General features: G+C 32.1%; 2 protein-coding genes across 2 annotated transcripts; one reads left to right on the top strand and one right to left on the bottom strand.

The window, feature by feature from the left end:
• Nucleotides 1–533: 533 nt before the first annotated feature.
• LOC136225811 (uncharacterized) lies at nucleotides 534–3,272 on the bottom strand. The gene is made up of 3 exons (XM_066013927.1): nucleotides 3,050–3,272; nucleotides 2,597–2,933; nucleotides 534–772 (listed from the first exon to the last, which is right to left on the bottom strand). Exons 1-3 carry the CDS (start codon nucleotides 3,217–3,219, stop codon nucleotides 707–709), a joined length of 573 nt encoding a protein of 190 aa, XP_065869999.1. The 5' UTR covers nucleotides 3,220–3,272; the 3' UTR covers nucleotides 534–706.
• Nucleotides 3,273–3,439: 167 nt separating this feature from the next.
• Nucleotides 3,440–8,466, top strand: LOC136225810 (pentatricopeptide repeat-containing protein At2g16880). The gene is made up of 2 exons (XM_066013926.1): nucleotides 3,440–5,916; nucleotides 7,624–8,466. Exon 1 carries the CDS (start codon nucleotides 3,496–3,498, stop codon nucleotides 5,818–5,820), a length of 2,325 nt encoding a protein of 774 aa, XP_065869998.1. The 5' UTR covers nucleotides 3,440–3,495; the 3' UTR covers nucleotides 5,821–5,916; nucleotides 7,624–8,466.
• Nucleotides 8,467–25,581: the final 17,115 nt, after the last annotated feature.

Below are 25,581 nucleotides of genomic sequence, written 5' to 3'. Positions count from 1 at the left end.
AAAATCATTGATATGGTTGTCCTGATGATCAGACAATCCACTAGTGCATTTGCATTTATTTGGGAGCATCTCTTAGTAGACACGTAAAATCAACGATTGCATGATCTTCCATGAAAAGTGAATATAAAACAATGTCCTATGCTACTGCATAGCTTTAATGGCCACAATATTTTTTGTATGAGATTGACTATCCTATGTTTTATCCACTTTGGTGTGAGAATGTTGGCACGATCTACCTTACTGTCAATCCATCTTTTCATACACACACTAAGCATATTGAATTTGATTACAATTCTCAACGACTTCATTACTGTCTAATTCCTCCCTTCCTTTGGTATTTAACTAAGCCTCAGCTACTACATAGTGATCTAGCAGTTTGTTCTCAACATTGGCTTGTGAAGAAACATTAGAGCTAATCACCAACAAGTAATTTAATTTCATCTAAACACTCTTAGGATTAGGATAATTTTTATTTTCCTAATTCTATTATAGTTTAAATAGAACTCTTGTAGCCTACACTATATATACAGATATAAGTAACAGGGAATTTATTTAACACAATTTACTTTTCTCCCTAATATTCCAACAAAAAAACACTAAAAATTAGATTTTTACATTGAGAGTACATTGGTTCAAAAGCATTAAAAATTAATCAACTTAAGTTATGATAAACATGTTGATCTCACATTCAGATATCTAGAGCAAATTACTCCTGTATTGAAAACACGACCTTGTTTATGTTCTTGAAGTTATGTGTCGTGTGGTCCACTACCTACAAACATAAATTTATAATGTCAACAAATTAATTTGATGTTTTTACTTTTCATCCAAAATAGAAAATTAATGAAAGTACCATTAAAGAAAGGCCTTATAAATGGAGAACAAATACTGTAAAGCTCAAGTTAAAATTCAGATCATATTGTTGTAATAGTGGGGTACTAAATATTTTCATAAGTTTCGAAAATATCCCAAAACTTAGAGTTTTCTTAACTTTGACTTCATTTAGAAAAAAAAAAAGTAATTTATTTAATCCAAAATTCAACAAGTAACAGACACATATGATTATCCTAAAGTGAACTTTCCAACTCTCATTCTAATTCCTGTTCCTAAAGACACTAACATCTAGCATTTGTCAAAATAAAAGACACCAAACACTTCATTTGCGTGTCTATCACATTTTGCAAAGACATTAACATTCAACTTCTTTCCAAAATATAAGAAACATTGTCCACACAAAATTGAACAAACCCTTATCCGGGTCAAGCATTTAAGAAGTATCCATTTATTATTGTTTAGGTTAAGAAGATCCATTTGAGAATTGGATATGAAGTTTATACGTTCTTTAACATTGGTAAGATTATGAGAGATGTGAAATTATATGTACATGTCAAGAAATTAAAAGGGCGGCCCGATGCACTACGAGTCCCCGCTAAGCGAGGGTCTGGGGAGGGGTCCCACCACAAGGGTGTACTGGGAGCAAGTCTTCTCCTGCCAATTTTTTTGGCAAGAGGCCGCTCCTAAGACATCATGTATGCAATAGTATAAATTATACCTAATATTTTCAAACAAAATCAAATTTATCCTATTTAACAGGAATTTGAACCAACTGGTATGACATTAGTTTGACTACTGTATCAGACATTCCATAGAAGTTTATCGATAACCTGAAACAGTTTAGTATATTTTTTTAAATTGTTTATAACTGTGTTGTTACACAGAATAAACATTTAGACACTTGACAAAAATTTTGTCGTTAGCTTATATTTGACGGGCATTTTGACAGATTGTATGTAAATGTGTCAGTAACACAATAAAATTTTAGACATAATTAATGTTTGGAAGATCTGATATGACAATAAATAATGATCAAACTAGTCCATTCAAATTTTTTGTTACATGGATGTAAAATTGATCTTGCTTAGAAACTTTAAAGGTAAATTTCTACCATTTCGTAAGTTAGGGTAAATCTAAACTTCCCAAAAAGAATACAAGGCCAATTTGCAGCTTATCCTTAAAAAAATGATTTAAGGTCTATTTGGTTCAATTGTTCGTACCTGGTATGTGCTATTTACTCTTGATGTTAGTTTGTTGTTGCTAGTAGCAGGTATAAATTAGCTAAATATCATTCTGAATACTATTAACAACTTTTTCTCCATCCTAGCTAAAAACTTCTATTCTAGCAAAAAGAAACAGCTACGAACTTCAAAACCATGTTAGATACCTAATGAGTGAGCTATATAACTCTTTATATATATTGTACATTTTAGAGTAAGTTAGACATTTGTTTACCCAGTTTCAGAGCCATTATTTAATGTTAAGTGCCGGTGATATTTGCGTCACCCACCAAATAAATTGAGCTTGAATTGAGCTTTAGCTTGAGTTTTCACATTAAGAAATAAGTGAGGTATATAGCTCCTTATAAAGAAGCAATCCTAATGGGAGTGAGTTAGGGTTTGTTTACAAAGCAAACTGGCCCTTAATCGTACTTATCTAAGTATGTCAAGTTCAGGGTGGAATTGGAGCAAGCTATTGAAGTGTTCAAAGTTGAAAGGAAAAAAGTGAAAATAGAAGTAGGAAAAATAGAGAAGAAGCTCACATTGGTGTTGCTTAATTCCAAATTGTAGAAATCCATGGAATCCGCCTTAAACATAGGACCAGCATGCCAAGTTCCACGATCTAGTTTAACAAATTTAGGCCCTGAGATTTTGAAAACCTTCACTTCTTCCACAGCAGGAGGCACATAAAGATGTCCACTACGCGACTGCACAATCTTATCATCTCCTTTCGTTTCATTCCATTTCACGATGGACGGCTTCGCTAAACCTAGATACCATTCATCCCCTCCAATGGATCCCAGGCACTGTGTCACGCTGGCGTGATGTGTTATCGTCGAGAACTCAAGCGGCCGGTTCTCTAGGTGCATTATATAGAACCTGAATCATGATTACGATTCAAAAACTATTGGATTGTGGAATTGAAACCTGTTAATTTTGTCTAAAAAAAAGAACACTGTTAATTGAAAATTTAGAGGAAAAAGTGGAGATGAAACCTGGGAATTCCTAGGCTAAGGTCCAATTGAGCATCTTGAGGACCGAACTCTTCACCATCTGCTGATGCTTCTATAACTTGACCGTATTCTTTGAAGCTCTCCGGCGTCGCTTCGATCGATTTCAGATTTATACTCGCCGGCGTTAATTCTGATTCCGGTGATATTTCCATCCCCCTTTCTGTCCCGTGGAGCTAAGAAATAACGAATGAGAATTTGTGTGTTCATTTCCACTCTAGCGCCGTATTTTGCTGTGGATTGGATAAAGAATAAACGACAGAGAAAATCAGAAGGTCGTTTATAAATTGCACAGTTTCAAAAAGAAATTGTTGTCGTTTACGAAGCAACTGTCGTATGCTATTGTCAAAACAAAAACGACGCCGTCTTATAAGCTTCAACGTCTCCACCATCTGACCTTGTAGACCTACGAGTTCCTAACGTCCGCAGCCATGGTAGACAAATCAATAACAGCACCAGAGCTTCTACAATCCGTAACAAAGATCCTTACTTCACAAGAATTTACATTTGAATCGCTAAAACCTTACATTCCCCATCTTTCCTCGAACCCTAATATCCTAATTTCTCTTCTCTCTTCGAAAGCACTAGTTCATCGACCTACTACTCTACTCTCTTTCTTCAAATGGTCTCAAACGCACCTCCCTCCTTCCATCTCTCATTCTCCCCTTCCTCTCCTATCCGTCCTCCATCCCATTTTCTTACATCAGAAATTCGTCGACGCCAAAGCCCTCCTCCTCTCCTTCATCGCCGCCGACAAGTCCAATGTCCTTCACCAGCATATTCTCCATCCTCCGTCGATTGTCGAGCATCGTCGCACCTTGAAGTTTCTCCTTGATACCTCCATTGGGGCGTATGTCGCTTCCGGTCTGCCCCACCATGCTGCCCAGATTTTTAGCAAGATGATGAGGTTGAATATCAAGCCTAATTTGGTTACATGTAACACTCTTCTTAATGCTTTGGTTAGATACCCTTCTTCGCATTCTATCTATTTGTCTAAAGCCGTTTTTAGTGATGCTTTGAAGCTTGGCGTTAAGGTTAATACCAATACATTCAATATTTTGATTTACGGATGTTGCTTAGAGAACAAATTAGAGGAGGCCATGGGGATAATAAGTAAAATGGGGGAGTTCGGTTGCTTGCCTGATAACATTACTTACAATACTGTTTTAGATTTTTTGTGTAAGAAAGGGAAGTTGAATGAGGCTAGAAATTTGTTGTTGGATATGAAAAGTAAAGGCTTGGTTCCCAATAGGAATACATATAATGTTTTGGTTTCTGGGTATTGCAAGTTGGGGTGGTTGAAGGAGGCAACCCAGATAATTGAATTAATGTGGAAGAACAATGTGTTACCAGATGTTCGAACTTATAATATGCTGGTTTCTGGTTTATGCAGAGAAGGTAAAATTGATGAGGCATTCAGGTTGAGAGTTGAGATGGAGAATTTGAATTTGTTGCCTGATGTTGTTACTTATAACACACTGATAAATGGGTGCTTTGATTGTAGTAGTAGTTCACGGGCATTTGAATTAATGGAAGAAATGGAAGGGAAGGGTGTTATGCCAAATGCAGTGACATACAATACTGTGGTGAAGTGGTATGTGATGGAAGGGAAGATGGATGATGCTGGAAAAACTGTTAGGAAAATGAAAGAAAGTGGATTTTCATCTGATAGTTTTACATATAATACCTTGATTAGAGGATACTGTAAATCCGGAAATATGAGTGAAGCTTTCATGATGATGGATGAAATGGGAAGGAAAGGGATGAAGATGACTGTTGTGACTCTTAATATTACTCTGCATACTCTTTGTGAGGAGAAGAAACTTAAAGAGGCATATGATCTGCTAAGTACAGCTAGCAAAAAAGGCTATCTTGTTGATGAGGTCAGCTATGGCACTTTGATCATGGGTTTTTTTAAAGATGAAAAGTCCGCAATTGCATTGAGACTTTGGGATGAGATGAAGGAGAAAAAGATTGTTCCAAGTATTATCACCTATAATTCAGTGATCAGAGGGTTATGTCAGTCAGGAAAAACTGATAAAGCAATTGACAAGTTGAATGAACTTCTAGAGAGTGGTTTCCTCCCGGATGAGACGACATATAATACAATTATTCATGGATACTGCCGCGAGAGACAAGTTGACAAAGCATTTCAGTTTCACAACCAAATGGTTGAGAATTCATTTAAACCAGATGTTTATACTTGTAACATTCTTCTTTGTGGGCTTTGTAGAGAAGGTATGCTTGACAAGGCTCTTAAGCTCTTCAATACATGGATTTCAAAGGGCAGATTGATTGATTTAGTTTCATACAACACAATAATATCAAGACTTTGCAAAGATGGAAGAGCTGAAGAAGCATTTGATCTTCTTGAAGAAATGAAGGAAAAGAAGCTAGAGCCTGATAGTTATACATATAATGCAATTCTTGGTGCACTTGCTAATGCAGATAGGGCTAATGAGGCTGGGGAGTTAAAGTCAAAAATGATGGAAATGGGAAAATTGCGGGATCAAACTGAATTACTGGATGAAGGGAAAACTGTGAGAAGCAATGAGGCTTCTCTAGAATCAGATCAAAATACCATTATGTTCTCCGAACAGATTAATGAGCTGTGTTCTCAGAGTAAGTACAAGGATGCTATGAAATTATTTCAAGAATCAACACAGAAGGGCATCACTTTACACAAACATACATATATTACTTTGATGGAGGGACTTATTAAGAGGCGAAAAAGCATATCAAAAGCAGCATTGTAGTTGTTGCTCATTGGGCTGTTCTCAACATTGACTAGGTGTGAAAAGCTCATCATAATCTTTAACATCCTTTTATCGTGACCCCAAGAAGGAATTGAGGTTATAACTTTTACTGCCATCCATATGATATTTTGCATGTTTTTTTATTTTTTTTGTTGGGGTGGATGTAGTGACCTTTCACCGCTGCTCTACATGATATTTAGGTCTACAAAATTGGTTGATGAATGCATCCTCAAAATTGTATATACCATCAATATATGACTGCATCTTTTATGCTTGTCTTGCATTACATATGCTTTATGTGTGGTTGAACTTGCTAATATCAATCAGGGAAGCAAATGGGGAATATGTACCACCCATAAAATAATAATAATGTCTGTTTGATACTGTGAGGGAAGGAAGTGGCGGAAGAGAATGAGAATAGCGGCTATTTTGAGTACTTTAGCTTTTCCATATAGAGATTTTTCTACAAATCAATGGTGCTATTTTGCTTTTAATTGAACATTGGTAAAACATATGGACTTGTTGCAATAACTAGATGCTAAACTAGCACATTATGAAATTAGAGGGCTTGAGGCTGGCAGAGCAAGGCACAATGGGGGAAGTTTTTCTGAAATGATTTGATGAATAGGTTTGATTGTAGTAATGAGCATATGCTTCAGTTTGATGGTTCACCAAAAATGGAAGAGATCCTATAATGTGGAAGTAGATGTATTATGCCCATATTTAATGCCAAATATGAATCCTGGTGAAATAATTATTGGAAAATGGATTTGTACAACATTAGGTGGATTTTAAGGCTTCGTTGTGTGGGGTTTGATTTCATTGTTGACCTGCGTTAGGAAATTCCAAGTTATAATGCATTAGATAAGTAGGAACTAGGAACTAGGAAATTACAAGAATATTGTTCATGGAAATTATTCATATATATATATATAATTTTTGGTTGCCTATGATTGTAATAGATTGTCAAATTCTAGAAGTAGGAACTACTATCAACCACTGAAGCTAACATAGACGCTTAATTATGTCCTCCAAATTCATAGTGTAGATCATAGTTATTAAAAGCGCGTCTTGACTAGGGCTCCAGCCTTAGCGCCTCTGGATGACAGAGGCGGGCGCTGTCAGCCAGGTGCGCGCCTTGAGCCAGGTGCTGTAGATGCTTAATTTTCTCCTCCAAATTTATGTTTCTAAAGTTATATGAACCAGAACTTAATGTTGTTAACCATTTGGATGCCCAATTTTTACAGGGATTAATCAAGAATGTTAGTATTATTGCAGGATGGTGTCCTCCTATAGGATCTCTCTAGAAAAATAGACTTTGAAAAAACATCACAATTAAATATTTAATATATTATTGAATGCTATTAGATTTAGATCCATCAGGTTTAGTGGACGTCGTTTAAAAACCTCTGTAAAAAAGAGGTTCACAATATTATTCATGACAATATATCATGAAATAAAGTCCAGATGTTTGATTCTTTCTCCAAGCTGGCATCAAAACCTTCAACAACTTGTTATCATTGCCCTCATCAATTCCAAGCCAATGTACTCTTGTCTATTACTGTCAAAATAAATGCCTGCGGAACCTGAAGATTATCATTTTGTGGCGAGAAAACAACTTATTCATTCTCCTGTTTTATGGTTTGTTCAATCGGTTCCCCTTCTTTAAGATGGTTGGGCCTTATCCTTTTGTAGATAACCTAGGAATTATGATAGGTCATCCAGTAAAATTGTTAGAATCACATATTAAATCCTCAATCAGTTTTGTTATATGGTTCTTTGATTATGTTTTAACTTTTATAGGCTCAAGGCGAACCACTGCGTCCTCTGCGTCGATGAATTTTCTTTCTTTTTTAAGCTAAACAATCATGCACTGTATCAGCAGCAGTGTACACAGGTAAATGTTCAATTGGCAGTGAATTATGGTGTTCCTGATAGAAGTGAAGAAGATTACCTACCAGGATATATTGCATTTTGTATGCTCTCGTTTTGGACACCATGATTGATATGTAGTCAAACAACAGCTACCTTGTTATCTTGTGAATGTAACAATTTCCTTCAGGAAAAAAAGGCAATCTTGTTCAGGTGAAGCTTTATAAATTATTAGGAGATTGTTGGAATAATTAACTAGTTGAGAAAGGATGAGATATCAAACTCCCTTTTCTGGAAATGGTGCTATCAAGTTTTTCTGTCTTGCGTATCAGAAAGACCAAACTGTCTAGCAAAGTTCAGCAAAAGGAGGATATGTAGCCTCTGCTATTTTTATTAGTATGCTACTTTCTGCTGTGGCATTGGTGGATGTTCAACACATATTTGTTGGCACAGCCTCTGCTCTGCTACTTAGAAAAGCTCAAAGCTCAAAGCCAGTTGCTGCTGCTCTCGCTGTCAAAACTCATCTTGTCATTTTGTTTTTGTTTTTCTTCCAGTAACAAAAGGTAACCTATCAGATTCTATCAAATTCTCATTTGGTATTTCGATTATTCTAATTTATTTCCGTGATACTTCCATTTGGAATTGGTGTTGCAATTTTTTCTTGGTGTAAAAACATGCATTAGCATCGCAATGTCTAATTGCAGTTCAGACGACTGATTTCTTGATAGTTATCCAACAGTGTGTTTGTTGTATTATGACATAATATTCCAGTTCAGGCTGCATTTACTAATAGATTAGCAGCTATGTTGCACATGCACTCAACTCCTCTTTAGTAGTGTTTCTGTTTTACATGTCAGTGTGTTTGAATGCTATTTTATATGAAGGTTATGTTTTATAAATAATGTTTCCTGGCGTCTATGTATTTTGGTACATGCATTTAACACTATTTGGCCGGTACTTTAATTTTGACACATTTAGCCTTTTGCACATTAGTTTTTTTTTTTTGTTAATCTGAACTTTGGGTGATGATTCAAAAATGCATTCACTACGCAATTAAATGTGAATGAAGGAGGAGTACAATGTTCTAATGTGTCAAAATTAAAATAAAAGGTCAAAATGATAAATTTAAATTGTGCCAAATCCAGAAAGCAAATTTTAACATTGGCTCATGAAGAAAAACCCACAGTTATTTTTACTTTTGGTGAAAGATCTGCCCCGGAAAAGCTTCAAAGCCATTAAATTTTGGGAGAAGTACCAAAACAGGTCAATAGTTTTTGAGGAAGTATTAATTTAGGTTCCACGTACAAAATAACATCAATATAAGCTTAGTATTTAAAAAATGTATCAATTTAGGCCTTGAGAATGGAACGAGACATGTAATTTGTTATTACTTCGTTAAGTTCTGTCAATTATATATAGAGGGAGAAATCAAAAACTTAACGGAGCAATAAAAATAACGTGTCCAGTCCATAAACTCATTTTGAGTCAACATGATTTATAATAGTGAGGATTCAATTGATGATTTAACTTTTGTCACACTCAATACCGGTTCACATATTGGGTTCGATTGAACTAGATTTAACGAGCTTATAACACTCATTTGACTCCTAAACTAAAAATTCAAAGTTAATTGATAGTTTTTGATAGTTTAAGATTTTAATTAACTTTGAATTTTTAGTTTAGGAGTCAAATGAGTGTTATAAGCTCGTTAAATCTAGTTCAATCGAACCCAATATGTGAACCGGTATTGAGTGTGACAAAAGTTGATTAATTGCCACTAAATTCACCCCCATAGGCCATGTTTAATAGTTTCTATATATACTATAAAATTCACTTTCTATTAGTAGTTGATGACCATAGTTTGTTTTTAACTTGATATTGATATCTCAATTAAATGTCTGTTTTATTTAAGATGTAAAAGGGATCTAACTTCTAATCTTACTGAATTATTCCATGGGTTTTATTTAGATATAATTTTTTGTATCTTAATTTAGAACTTAATTAGGTATATACCTTGTATTATAATTTTGTCATTTGTGTAAGGTCAATGATAAGTACCAAAATATGAATGAATGAAGGCTTCCTTCCTCTTCAGTTGCTCAGAAGTCACCATTTTCATTAAAAAAAAAAAAAAAAAAAAAAAAAAAAGATAAGACTTATTTAATAAAAATTAAATTATTTTGTGAGAATCTAATGTCTCCAATGTGGCCACCAAATTTATCTTTCTTTTTTCTCCATATCCCCATTCCATTCCTCTTTCTCAAATTAAGATTGTGACTTATATATTTAAATTAACAATTTTCCATTTGTGGGTGGGTACCCAATAATTAACCAACTAATTCTAGTAGGACCTTTAATTATTCCTCTAATTAATCCCCCCAACACTTCACTGATTGACTTCTGCACCTTTAACTTCCAACAATCCCCTTTTCTTTCACACTTCTTTTTCATTTTTTTTTATAATTCCGTGAATCCATTCGGATGGGATAGAGAATCACTAACAAAGTTTTTTATGAGACAAGATGAGTAATTTTTTATTTTCAAAGTTGGACTAGGGATAAGGATAGAAATTCCCTTGGCTCCGCCCGATTCCATGAAATTAATTAATATTCCAATTCCTAATTGAGAGATTTTCTTTCCAATAAATATATATATTAAGGTTTGAATATGCTTTCACTCTTAATTTTTCTTCCTCCAAATCTTTTCCATATAATTGCTGAGTCATAAATTTCTAGAATATGTAGAAGAAAAACTATTTACTTAAATAGACACATTATTGACTTTTTTTTCTTCTAAATGCTGAGAAAATAAGTTAATTTCTTCTAAAATATTATCCATGTGTTTCAATTTGTATTAAATTATTACTGATTGTTATTTAAATACCATACTCTTTCTAATAAAGTGCTCTCAAATCAAATATTAAATAATTTTTTACTCTGTGCTATCTTTCATAAATAAATAAATGTACTCTTAATTTAATTAGATTATAAGGGATAATTTATCTTTATTTGCTTGTTGTTCCCCTAAAGCTGAATTAAAACGACTTTATTATATGAAACATCTTCTACAGTTGTGAAAACAATCTATATATTATTTTGGTGGGTATACTCAAATCTACATTATCATTTTCCATAGCTTCATTTCTAATAAAATAATTAACAGAAAAAGTTCAAATAAATAAGGAAACCGTGTGGTGTCACACCCCCTAAAATATTAAAATCCAAACCAACAATTAAATTGGGTTATAAGAAAAAATAAATAAATTATACAATGGAAACCATATAATTTAAATTAATTGTGGTAGATTTGATAGTTTTTCTTTTATCTGAAGTTTTTTTTATTCTTTATTGTATTTCTCCATATAGGTGGTTGTAGTTTATCTTCCCATATGAGTGTCATCATGTTTTTCTTCATGAAAAAACTGAATAGTTTGTCTATGATCACATAGATCTGACTCATTGAAAGATTCAAGTCAATCTTGAAGGGAAAAAAATTATGAAGTCAATTTTGAATGAAAGTTGTTTCCCATCATTATACAAAAAACAGTTTCAAGCACGGCTTACGATTGCTCTATCACGATATATGATATTGAAAATGTAGATTCAAGCTCATTTAATGTATTTCTAGATTGTAATTTGAATTATTTAGGTTAAGATCTACTATTTTTGTATGAATGCAATATTTTTTGGGAAATTTACAGTCATAATTTTCCATTATATCAAACGAATAAAATCAATAAGAATTAGAATTTACAAATTAGGGTGTAGGATATGTTGTCTAGGATTTAGGATTTATGAATTGGAGTAAATTTTTTAAATTAGGGTGTAAAAACATACTTTATTTGTTATATATGGAATATAATGATATATTCAGAATTAAGTTTGATAATCTGATTTAGTTGTAATTTTATAGTTAATTATGATATTTATGTAGGTAGCCATGTTTTTTTTTCTAAAAATATATTAGAATTTATATTGGTCCATAAATAAGTGTGGATATGGATATGAATAAAATTATATCTTTAGTAATTGAGAATAAATGACTCATATCCATTGTGTAGATAAATTTCTATCAATAGAATTAATTAAGTCTTATCTTAAATTGATTGAGCTTAAGAAATAATTAAATAGAGATATTTATAATCAGAAAAATACATCAATCACACTAATCACAATCAATCAATCGGCTTCTCTCATACTTTCAATCTCTTGATTTTAGTCTGCGAAACTATCATTTTTTTTTTCCATACAATCGATAGTTTGATTTTTCTATTCAGATCTATAGCTATATGCTAATACAAATTTATCATTCCATACTAATGTTTGGTAAAAAAATAAAAAAAACATCCCGAGACTCTTGACCATTTCGATTTCGATAGATTGAGCCATTGATCTCTAATTTTAACACATTAAGTCTATTACCTTTTAATTTGACCACATTAAATTTGTGTACGCCAAATTAACTAGTTGTGATTGAATTGTTAATAGAATGTCACTCATTTCATTTATATTTAAAATTATATTTTTGTATAATTTGAAAAATAATAAGAGATTTTTACATTTTTCTTAATCACATCATGCATATAAAAAAATTTGCTTTCGAACTACTCAAAATATAAGTATTGAAAATATCGAATGTATATGAAATGAACAATGTCATGTTAGTTTATGTTAAAGATAACTTTTTTGTTGTTTTTTTAGATGGAAGCGTTTATATCTTTAATAGATGGACAAACAACAAGTACACAAAACAAAATATAATGAATGAAACCTTACAACATCCATAAAGGCATTAAAACAACAACAACAACAAAGCCTTAGTCCCGAAATGATTCGGAATTGGCTAACATGAACCATCATATAAAACCGTGAAATCAAGTCGTGTCAGCGATACAAATTCGCTGGTTCATGTCATAAGATGTGACTAAGTTTTACGTTGGCCACCACAAACCTACCGCAACCCTCCTTCTTTATCCGGGCTTGGGACCGGCTGTAAAGGCCACCAAGTGACCCTCACAGGCGGTGTTCATAAAGGCATTAAAACGGTCACGTCCGTGTCTAAAATTTTATTTTTCGAAATAGATAGTGTTAATTATTTATGAATTTAAATATATTATAGGGTTCAATTTAATATTTTTAGGTGTAAATTAAAAAGTTTTGGGTAAATTTTATAAAAATATATAAATTAAAAGAATCAAAATTTATATTTGCCAATCTCCAACACATATATACGAAATTATACTTAAATTTCATATTATTTTATAAATAATAATAAATAATAAACATGTTAAGTTAATGTGTGAATATTAAAGATAAGTTTTAATTAAATATCATATAGTTTAATGTGAAGGGTTATATGATTGATAAAAAAAATAAATAAATAAATAGAAATATATATATATATAGATATCCTTATTTAACAAATATGAATTATATGTGTCAAGTTTTATGTTCTTAAGTGTCAAAATACATGTCACATGTTTGCCATTTGTAATAATAAAAATGTTTATAGTATTTAATTGATTTAAATGAGTAACTTAACTTATTTATTGATTATTAATAATAAATTATTATTATTATTATTAGTGATACAGAATACTAATTTGTAAAGTGAAATTTGATGTGTGATTTTAGTGGTAAAATAATTAATGACATAAATCTACAATTTCCTATGTAATGTTTATAAAAATAAATAAATAAATAATGATTCATGGTGCCATGTGTTAATAAGGTAGAGATAAGTGTCAATTTGCATGAATTATGAACGCAACGTGTATTAATTTGTACATACACAAAACAAAACTAGTATAATAGGAGACATATAAAAGAGTGGGGGTTATTTTTGAACATACCTAATTAAAAATGAATGAGTCTTTACGCAGGAGCAGGGGAAATGGATTGATAATTAGGTGATTTGGGTGTTATAGTATTCTTATTTCACATACCTAAAATCTTGATTTAAGGTCTAATATATAGAATATTTTCGGGTATTGTATAAGGGATTTATTACAGATTTAGAGTAGATAATAATGAATTTGAAGTGAGTTTTGGTATTAATGGTCGATCTTTTAGCAGCGTATGAGTTTAAAAGTATAGTCGGTCCAACTTAGCTACGTCGGTTCAAAATTATTATCTCAGTAACCGAGAATAATCTAATAAGAATATCTCGATTATTTTAAATTCTATTAATATAATGTTGTAAGCAACGTTAATTGTTGTAGTTAAATTATAGAAGGACTAATATTGATATTTTACCAAATAGAGTCGGTATTGATATTTAAAAATTAGAGTCGGTAATGTAAAATTCATACCAAAATTTAAATACAAAACTAGTCCAAATAACTTATCCTAATGTAACGAGTCTAATTGAACCCTCGGTCAGAACTAACGATGCCGGTCTGGTATTATACGTAGCTATTACGGATAAAAATAAGTCTCGTAAAAGTGTTTGGTTTAAAATTTAGTTTTAAATTATCTATATATAATTTTTGAGTTATTTTGAATATTTTTAATTAAATTGTTTGAAATATATTGTTTATATATATTTGATTTTGATTGTAGAATAATGATTTACGATTGTGATATTTTGAAAATTAGAAAATGAATTTGACAATTTTATTCGAAGTATTTTTGGATTTGGATTAAATTATGAGTCGGTGATTTTATATGAATTTTTGACAATTTTAGTTATTATTAAAGGATTAATTGATTTTAAATGATTTTATATTTTGAGCAATTTTTTAGAGAATATTTGAACAATTGTGCTTCTTTTGCGGAAGCCGAATGGTTTATGGTTATAAAATTTGATTGTGAAAAGAGTTTTGAGCATGTTGTAATTTTATGATTTTATATATATATCCATCTAGAGTAATCCGGATCGGAGGTTTTATATTTGAAGTCCATGTTCAGTGAGGGACATGACCTGTCTCGGGTATGGCAAAGAAGTGTTGAGTAAGACCATGCGGGTTAGGCAAAATTATGAGATATCTCGATTCTATTGTGGGGATTGATACGTAAGGGGAGAAACTCTAGGATGGATATAATGTTAAGTTTGTTGATTACGAATTTGGTTTGATAAACCGTTTGTTTGATTATGAATTTGGTTTGACGTTTATTTGGTTACAAATTGGTTTGATAACCCGTTTATTTGGTTACGACTCGTTTAATAAAGAGTTTATTTGATTATGAGTCATATTTGATAAACATTTTATTGATTACGGTTTCTTTTGTTAATTCGAAAATATCGATATTATTTGTGAATTGTTGTGATACGAGTTGATTTGATAAAGTGATTTGGGAACTTAAAATTTTATCGGTTTTGATCAAATATTTATGTATATCTTTTATGAAATATATTTACATTTTAAAGAGGATTATATTATATGAATTATCATAAATTCGAGATACTAAATATTAATTTATGCTCAATTATTTTATTGTGAACAAGAATAAAATTATATAGTAATAAAGTGAAATATACAATTAAATGACTAATGAGTCAAAGATGTGAATAATTAAAGAGAGCTACCTAATTTAAGAGAACTACCTAAAATAGGTAGAACGTGGCTTTGATTCCCGAATTAAAGATTAAAAGACATTCGGGATACGTAGGAAGCTTGATAGAAGTATCAAGTTCAAGCCAAATAATTAATAAAACTTTAGGTAGTCCAAATAAATTTTTATCTATTAGATAATAAGTTTGGCTTTTAGACTCTTAGGAGTTTATTATTCTGTTTTCTTTTCATACCCGATACCGTTTTGGGTCGGGTGTGACAAAAACGACTAAATAAATAAAAAAAGTTAATGTGTTAAAATAAAGGAACAAGATAGTTAATGTACCAAAATCACAAAATCACAATAATCTGAGTCTTAAGATGCTTTTTGGCACGGTGTTTTATATCAACTACAATTGATTTGAGTACAAACTTTAAATTGCTTAAGCTAGAAATCTTCATTTCGAGTTTAAATGTACACAATAAATTTTAATTGAATTTATTTTTTAACTAAAAGATTGTGAGGACTAATTGGATCAATCCGAAAAAGATAAATTTTGTTTTAATTTAATTTTGTTTAGGATAATTAAAGTACATTTGATCCTAATCGGATATGAATGTATTTTCAGAACCTTTTTCTTAGAAAGATGAAATCCAGATAGTTGATATTGCTTAAGTTTTAGTTATTAGCTTTGATTAATAATTAAAGGGAAGGGATGGTCCAAATCTTTTTAACTTTATTGAGTAGTTCTAATGGAATGTTTGGTGATCTCTTTTCATGTTTTTTCCCTTTTCTCTATTCAGTTAGGTGTGACTATGCTATATCACACTCTTCAAACATATATTGGTCCCCTTCCACTCAATCAATATATATATATATAAAAGAATAGTCCATTATTACCATTTATAGGCGAAGGATTAACGGCAATTAATCCATTTGAGATATACGAGTTCGGACATAATTTATTAAATAGCAGAATATGTAGATCTTTCACAGTAGCAGAAGCGAAAGCGGATCTTAGCACCACGATGTTGTACCACTGGTAACAGACAACCACAAAGCGTTAGCCGGGGAAGACCGAATAATCCACAGACTCAAGTGAAGAAGAAGAAGAAAAGAGAGGAGGCGCATGAGATGAGGAGGCAACCTTTCCACCTTTTGTTGTGATTATGGTTAAACCTATTTATAGGAAGCTAAAACTCTAATCCTCAACAATTAATGTTGGTCCCGTGTAACGTGACAATAATAGTTCCAATGGGGGGAGGTTAGGAACTATTTAAAAAATTTATCTCTAAGGCTGACTTGTTTTTCTCTTAAGACTTTAACTTAGTCTTTTTTGCACAGTGGTACTGAGTAAGTTTTAGATACAAGCTTAGTCAACGGGTGACTATGACTGCTTCTATTCTTGAGTCAGGAGATAACACTTAAGTCTATTCCTGAACTCAGCTTCTCAGTTCACTCAACTCAGCTTATGTTCTTTTTAGTGTTTTACTATGCAGTATTTTAGCAAGCAATATATAAAGAAGATAAGGGTTAGAAATATATTACTCACCAGACGTATCTTGGTTCGGCCTCTTCGCCTACGTCTAGTCCCCGGAATTCCTTCCGAGCTTTTCAGAATCCTCTACTGAGCTCTTTAAAGTAGAGCACAAACCTTTTACAATAGCAACTGAGTATACAAGAGTACCTTCCTCTATTCCTCTACCCAATCCTATTTCTACCGCTGAGTGCTATAACCGAGCAACTCAGCGTCTCCTTTCTATTCTTCTAGAAATGATAAGTGTTTTGTTCTAAACAGAAGCTAAGAACACTTTAGATGAAATAAATCACTCTAGACTTTTACACAAGAATATGAATTGGTGTAAGATTTGCTTTGCTTTTCTAACACAGAACTTCAAGTAACGATTTGGTCAGCGTTTCGACTTGTTGAAGATCTACATCGAATAAAGTGTTTGAAAGGCCTATTTAAAGTGACACTTGAGGCACCGGTCATTTCGAATTTCGAAATAACCGTTGGAGGCAAACGGCTTCCTGTCGCTTTCACTCAGTCAGTGCTCAGCGTCTTCGGCCAATGAGATTCTTGTACCTTCTGTCTTCGACAGTGCTCAGATGCTTTTCGTCAGGCTGGTCAGAGTGTCTCTACATTTTTGGCAAAGTCTTCCAGACAGCTTCCTGCGTCTTCGGAACTTTACCCAAAGTAGAAATACTTTATCTTCAAGTTTGTTCAGGTCAGCCGCTGACCTGACTTCCTTGTTGCACAACTCAGCAGCTTCGTCTTGAAGCTTTTGGAGAAGGCTTCTCGATCCTTCTCTTCGCTGGGCTTGGGTTTCATTCAGCTTGAGCTGCGTTTTGATCTGCTTGGGCCGCGTGGCTTTCAACAGTTGACTTGGGCTTGACTTTCTCTTGTGGGCTTTTGGGCCTTACACTTTTAATATCTTGAATCTTATAAATCAATTAACTCAACATTGAACAAACACATTAGTATAAATAAATCAAAGCATTTAAATTTAATGTGTTAGAATATTTTTATCATGGTGGTTTTAATTCTACTTAAATAATTTTGTCAAATCAAAATCATGTGGAAAGGTATTTCAACAATTAATACTTGCGACACTTAGCTTAAACAAAGTACTCCTTTTGAGAATTTACTCTTCTTGAGAGTTCTAGTGAGACTGTACTCGTTCTTCCCACCACCGACTAGGTTTCCGGCAACTGTCCCTTACAGTGGCTTCCGGCTATCTCCACCTCACTGTTCGTATTAACCGACCCTCACAACCTAAATACCCAGCCGTCTATCAGCCCTTATTTCCGATTGAGCGATCCCATGTTCCCCTTCGAGATGCAATCGCACCTGCAGCAGCTAACCATAGTCGATGACGGGTTCGAATTCGGTGTGGATGGAGAAGGCACGCCGGAGGTAGATTACAAGTTATGCCTGGTAGGATCTCTGACTACTGAGCGAAATTTTAATTCTAAAATCTTTAAGCACAGAATGGCTAGTTTATGGAGACCGGGGAGGGGTCTTACGATTACGGAAATTGGAGGAAAACTCATACTATTCAGGTTTTATCACACACACTATATGAGATGGGTGTTGGAGAATAGTCCTTGGACGTTTGACAACAACCTATTGATGCTCCATGAATTGAAAGAAGGAGAAACCCCATCGGAGACAGTGCTCACGCACGCTTATTTTTGGGTACAGGTACATGGCCTGCCTATGGGGCCTTTGTGGGAACCTTTACTGCCTATGATCCTAAGAACAAATGGACGCATGAGCAGAGCTACCTGCGGATGAAAGTCTGTATTGACATCAGACTGCCGCTACAGAGAGAGAAAAAGGTCACGAGAGCTGGTGGAGATGGGGTAGTGGCCAAATTCATGTTTGAGAAACTCCCTACATTTTGCTTTATCTGTGGGCTTATAGGTCATCTTGATCGTCACTGTGAGCTGTTCTTTCAGAGCAACGAAGAGGATATAACACGTCAATGGGATGTGTCTCTAAGAGCCCCCATAAGGAGAATGAACCCGCTAGGGGGGAAAGATGGCTGAAGGAAACTGATGGGCTAAGTAAGGGCGGTAGCTCCCAGACAACCGCTCCTGTATCAGAGCATGAAGCTTGGGTTCGTGTTACTTGGGGTCATCCTCCACCAGGATGGTTTAAAGTTAGACCCCATCGAGCTCCTGTATCCTAGACAACCGCTCCTTTACTTAGACCCCATCGAGCTCCTAATATAGTTAGTGTTACTTAGGTTCGTCCTCCACCAGGATGGCTTAAAGTTAACACAGATGGTTCAGCAAATGTTAATACAGGAATGGGGGGCGTAGGGGGCGTGTTTCGCACTACTCGAGGATTTGCTCGGGTTTTTTTTTTTGCGTTTCGAGTACATACACCCTCTGCGCATATTTCCGAATTGAAAGCCGTTATTTTTGCTATTCAGATTGCTTAGGAAAAAGGATGGTACAAAATATGGGTGGAATGCGATTCTGTTTATGTGGTAAATTTGCTTAGGAAGCGCTATCTAGTTATTCCTTGGGCACTACGTTAGGATTGGATTGCTTGTCTTCGACATTGTTCTTCTATAGATCTAAATATTACCCATATTTTTCGCGAAGGAAATAGAACGACTGATGCATTGGCTAAATTTGGAGTCATAACGGATCATATTATTTGGTGGAATTCTACACCAGCTTTTTGCAATATATTTATTTCTGATGATATGTGTACTGTTTAGAACAATTTCGTTTCTCTTGATTTTTCTCATGTATTTTTTTCTCCTTTTAATAAAATTCAGATCTTAGTTTTTGATTGGGTTTGTGGAAGTGCCAACTAGTTGGACTCTTTGCATTCCGATCTTAGGTTGTAACCCAGCCTTTACTTAAAAAAAAAAGATAAATGATATTTTAGTCTATCTTACATAAATTTAATACAAATCAATTATTTTCTTAATATGTGTGATTAGTCAAATGTGACAATTATTTTGAAATGGATGAAGTACTAAACAACTTTAATTCTTGAAAATTTTCATTTAAGATGGTTAGTAGTCAAATTTGGCAGTGTCAACCCATAAGCCATTGAATTGCAAATGTCGACAAGTACAATCATCGTTTTGTTAAAAATAAACTACAGTCATCCATCTGCAAAACAGTATAACCACGCGAGTTTCCCTTGGAATTAACTTTACAAACAATTGAGCTAGCTAGTTAGGAGCATATTGAAATATTCCATAATTAAGTAAAAGAAATTGCAAAGGTTGATTTTGGTTAAGTATGAGAAAATAAAGAAATGTAAAGCGAGACAAAATTGTTGGTGAAATGAAAACTATACTATGTACTTTTGCTGACTTTTGATCCCACCCCCCAATTGCAGAATTTATCAATTCCCTACCACCCAATTAATTAATTACATTGCAAATTATAGTAAGGTAAAGGCTATGCTTACTTTGTTTTTTACAAAGTAAGTCTTACTCTGTGTTTTCACCATTGGATTAATTTTATGCTCCATCATCTAATGGTGAAAATACACTAAATAATGCTACTTTGTCAAAAACAAAGTAACCATAGAAAGCACCATATAGTAAATTTGATAAAATATTTCCACAAAGGCTTTGACTTATGTCAATAATTATGGATGAATTATACATAATGATAGAGCTAAGTAATATGAAAGTAGGATTAAATCAAATAATAAAGGTCCACACGTTTTTATCTGTATTATAAGAAAATGAAAAGCCTACTATTTAGTTGAAAGGAAAGCATCAAAATCAATTTGACAGTTTTTCTTTTTCCTTGCTGGAATCTTCCATCTACTAGAATTATCGATTATAAGAGCCTCAAGTCGTTTAAACTAGAAATTTTGAGTATGCATAAAACTTTATTTGAGGTAGGATCCATCTAAAAGAAAAGATGTCTAACGAATTTCGAATCGAAAAATCGGATAAACTATAAAAACAATAGAATAATTGACTTGCATCGAAGGGACATTCAGTTTTAGATAGGGGACGAAGTCATTGTGTACATGAGTAAGGAGCATGTTGTAAGCGCGCCGAGTACCAAACTATGATCAAAGAAGTATGGTCCGTACAAAGTCACTTGGAAAGTCAATGCAAACCCCTACCATATCGCACTTCCGAATTGGCTTGGTAAGATGTCGCCTCCTAAACCCATAAAGTTGGATGCGCCTCGTTAGTATACTATGGAAGAATTGGACCTCAACTCTTCTAGAGAATGAGAGAATGTCGATGGCATCAATAAGAGTAAACCAGAGAAAGCCTGAAATACGGCTCATACAGCGTATGGAAACAACAATACGTCGTGTGAGCATACAAGTGGTTGAAAGAGTTGAGCAAAGAAAACCATACAGAGTATCATTCGATCACATGTCGTGTTGAAGTAGGCAAAAGCTTATGCCCAAATTTTGCTAATTCACGTAGCGTGTCACTCAGACCACACGTCGTGTGAGTTAAACGAAGCCAAACTTAACAAAGCAGCCACATGTCAAGTTGCTGAACTTTTTATCGTGTGGATTCTTCAAAACTCCAACTACACAGCGTGTCAGATAGACCACACAACGTGTGGCCTAACTTCGTGCCTAAGAATCTTCATCTTACCAGTTATCCTATCACACACTATTTACTATTTTGCCACCCTACAATTGTTGTTTTTGCCAATTATGCTTATTTACTTGTTTTTCATTAGCCTAGTTTTTCTCATTTTACCCACAATGTTTAGATCAAACTTGTAATACCTAGTGGGGGTTATTTGGTCTTTCTTATCTAGGTTTAAAGAGATATTTAAGCCAAATGTTTTTAAAGGATATGTAACTTTTATCAATACAAACTCATTCTTTCATTGGAGTAAGGTTTCTACCTTATTGAGATTACTTCCTACTAGTTAAGTTAGTGAAGGGATTTATTTTTTTGTTGGTTTAAGATCAAAACCATCATTATCGTCACTAATTCGTATCACATTCTTAAGATTACCACCACCACCATGGGAAACTACTATATGGTGTGCACCTCTTAAAAGGTAGATAAACATCATGGTCAATGCTATTCATATTGTCTGTAACCTTCCTTTAACTTTTGCTAACTTAAGTATTGAAATCCCTCTCTAACCAGTTATTCGCTCCTTTCAAATTAAAAGGCAATGAATATTATTGACCATGATGTTTATCTACCTTTTAAGAGGTGCACACCATATAGTAATTTCCTGTGATGGTGGTGGTATATATTAATATATATACCAAATTCAAATTAAAATTATATTGTAACGACCTGGTCTGGAGTGGGTGGCGCCGGGGTAAGAAGGCCTGAGCAAGGAGCGGCCCTAAGGGATGGCGATGGGGGCAGGAATGAACCGAATCTCACATCGGAAATGGAAAGGGAGTGATTGGGACTTATTAGTAAGATGTGAATCTAATACATGCAGACGCGTTTTAAAGCCGTGAGGCCCAATGTGATGGAATTGGGCCAGAGCAGACAATATCTACATGGTATTGGACCAGAGTGCTACATATGTACAAAAGAAAAACGAAGTAAATCAACCTATGTTTCTTTGTCCACATAAAAATCTTCCTTTTGTTTAAAAAATAAATAAATAAATCAACCTAGTTATGTTTTTCCACATAGGCCAAAGTATTTTTCCGAGTATAGAGAAGAAATTATGGCACTTGAAGAGTAGAAATATACATCAAATACCCAAAAAGTCTGCTGATGAAATTAAATAAGTCACAATATCTCTTTTTATTTATTTAAAAGAAAAAGATTGTTCATAAGATCGATAATTTTGAGAGACTAGTAGTACTTACTTTTTATCATTTCCAATGTGCTCCCTCACGAGCCCTATCTGTTCTTCACCCAACTGCTGACCACAATTAGAAAGGGAAAAGCTATCCGGATAGAATCTTTTCGGATAGAAGGGATAGAAAAAAAAATCCTATCAAAATGCCCTTTTGAAATATTTTTATTTTTTTTTATTTTTATATTCTATTACTTGTATATTGGGAACAGACGATTTAATAGCATTTACTTTTATCGTGTTATTTATATATAGTGATTAACTAGTTTTTGACCTGTGCGATGCACGGATTCATCTTAACATATAAATATTAACAAAAATATAATCTAATAATTACAATTAATGATATAAAGTTGCTATATAAATTAAATATTATTATTTTATTTTTACATTTACCTTAAATAATCTTTTTATAGATAAATATAATAATATAATTAAAATTAATATATTATATATTATATTATGTTTTTTATCAGTAAAAAAAAGGAGGAAGTGACACCTCAGCTCCATCGTTACTGTTTTATATTATATATAGATATAGATATGCAGAGAATTATAGAGATTTTAGGGATTAATTTAAATTATGTATTGTTTCAAAAAAATTTTTTAATTATGTAGAACTTTTAGATATAGATATGCAGAGAATTATAGAGATTTTCGGAATTAATTTAAATTCTGTAGAACTCTTAGATATAGTACAGATAAAATATTCTTTTTATAAATAAATATAATAATATAACTAAAGTTAATATATTATATTTTTTATCAGTAAAAAAGGAGGAAGTGACACCTCAGCTCCATCGTTACTGTTTTATATTATATATATATATATAGATATGCAGAGAATTAGAAAGATTTTAGGGATTAATTTAAATTATGTAGAACTTTTAGATATAGATATGCAGAGAATTAGAGAGATTTTAGTGATTAATTTAAATTTTATAGAACTCTTAGATATAATACGAATAAAATAATTTTTTTATAAATAAATATAATAATATAACTAAAGTTAATATATTATATTTTTTATTATATTTTTTATCAGTAAAAAGGAGGATGTGACACTTCAGCTCCATCGTTACTGTTTTATATTATATATAGATAATATAACTAAAGTTAATATATTATATTTTATATTATATTTTTTATCAGTAAAAAAGGAGGAAGTAACACATCAGCTCCATCGTTACTGTTTTATATTATATATAGATATGCAGAGAATTAGAGAGATTTTAGGGATTAATTTAAATTATGTAGAACTTTTAGATATAGATATGCAGAGAATTGGAGAGATTTTAGTGATTAATTTAAATTCTATAGAACTCTTAGATATAATACGAATAAACTAATTTTTTTATAAATAAATATAATAATATAACTAAAGTTAATATATTATATTTTATATTATATTTTTATCAGTAAAAAAGGAGGAAGTGACACCTCAGCTCCATCGTTACTGTTTTATATTATATATAGATATGCAGAGAATTAGAGAGATTTTAGGGATTAATTTAAATTATGTAGAACTTTTAGATATAGATATGCAGAGAATTAGAGAGATTTTAGGGATTAATTTAAATTCTGTAGAACTCTTAGATATAGTACGGATAAAATAATCTTTTTATAAATAAATATAATAATATAACTAAAGTTAATATATTATATTTTTTATCAGTAAAAAAGGAGGATGTGACACCTCAGCTCCATCGTTACTGTTTTATATTATATATAGATATAGATATGCAGAGAATTAGAGAGATTTTAGGGATTAATTTAAATTATGTAGAACTTTTAGATATAGATATGCAGAGAATTAGAGAGATTTTAGAGATTAATTTAAATTCTGTAGAACTCTTAGATATAGTACGGATAAAATAATTTTTTTATAAATAAATATAATAATATAACTAAAGTTAATATATTATATTTTTATCAGTAAAAAAGGAGGAAGTGACACCTTAGCTCCATCGTTACTGTTTTATATTATATATATATATAGATATGCAGAGAATTAGAAAGATTTTAGGGATTAATTTAAATTATGTAGAACTTTTAGATATAGATATGCAGAGAATTAGAGAGATTTTAGTGATTAATTTAAATTCTATAGAACTCTTAGATATAATACGAATAAAATAATCTTTTTATAAATAAATATAATAATATAACTAAAGTTAATATATTATATTTTTTATTATATTTTTTATCAGTAAAAAGGAGGATGTGACACCTCAGCTCCATCGTTACTATTTTATATTATATATAGATGATTAGCAGCTTTTTAAATTTTTATTAAATTATTGGCTTTTCGTTTTAACTAATGAATTGTGGCAATTGTACTGCTACTTTCATCTTTTAAGTATTAAGTTCCACTTTTGAAGATTTTCTTTTATCAAACTTTAATTCTATGAGAAATAAATGTGTATAGAATTAAATAGGATTTCAATTAAAGTATTTCAAATTATCAAAATCATCAATTTAATCCTTAAATTATTAAAAAATTATTAATTGAGTCTTTATTCTAAATAAAAATAATTAATTAAATTCTTATCGAAAATTATTCGGTTGAACAATTTTAGACCTTTTCTCCCAAATCCTTTTTGAGCCAACACAGAGATATTCACAATCAATATCAAATAATCACAATTTCTGATTTTAGGATATGATAAAGACTCAATTGATGATTTTTGTTTAACTCACGGACCTAATTAAAGATTTTGATAGTTTAAAGTCCTAATTGACTTTGAAATTTTAATTTAAGAGTCAAATGAGTTTCATGACTTTAATATTTTAAGAACTATCTCTTTTTTTAATATTGTACTCTTTATCAAAATTTTACTCATTCAATTATATTTTGGGACAAAATATAAAAATAAACTTTGTGGTTTAGTCGATTTGTAAGACAGTCCTCATAGTTTAAAAGTTTGTAAATAATAATATGTATTTGTATGAATTTTGCAGTTAAATCATATATTTGGGCCAAACAATACTTATGGTTTAGCTAATTTACAAAATTAGACCTTAAATTTCGGATAATTTACAAAGCCCGTGTCTTCTAATTGCCTAAGATTTCTCTCTTTTGGGGTAAATAGTCACG

This window comes from Euphorbia lathyris, chromosome 4, assembly GCF_963576675.1.
Source record: "Euphorbia lathyris chromosome 4, ddEupLath1.1, whole genome shotgun sequence".
Classification (NCBI taxonomy): Eukaryota; Viridiplantae; Streptophyta; class Magnoliopsida; order Malpighiales; family Euphorbiaceae; genus Euphorbia; species Euphorbia lathyris.
Note: the sequence above shows the minus strand (reverse complement) of the source record. Positions and strands in the feature narration are given on the sequence as shown.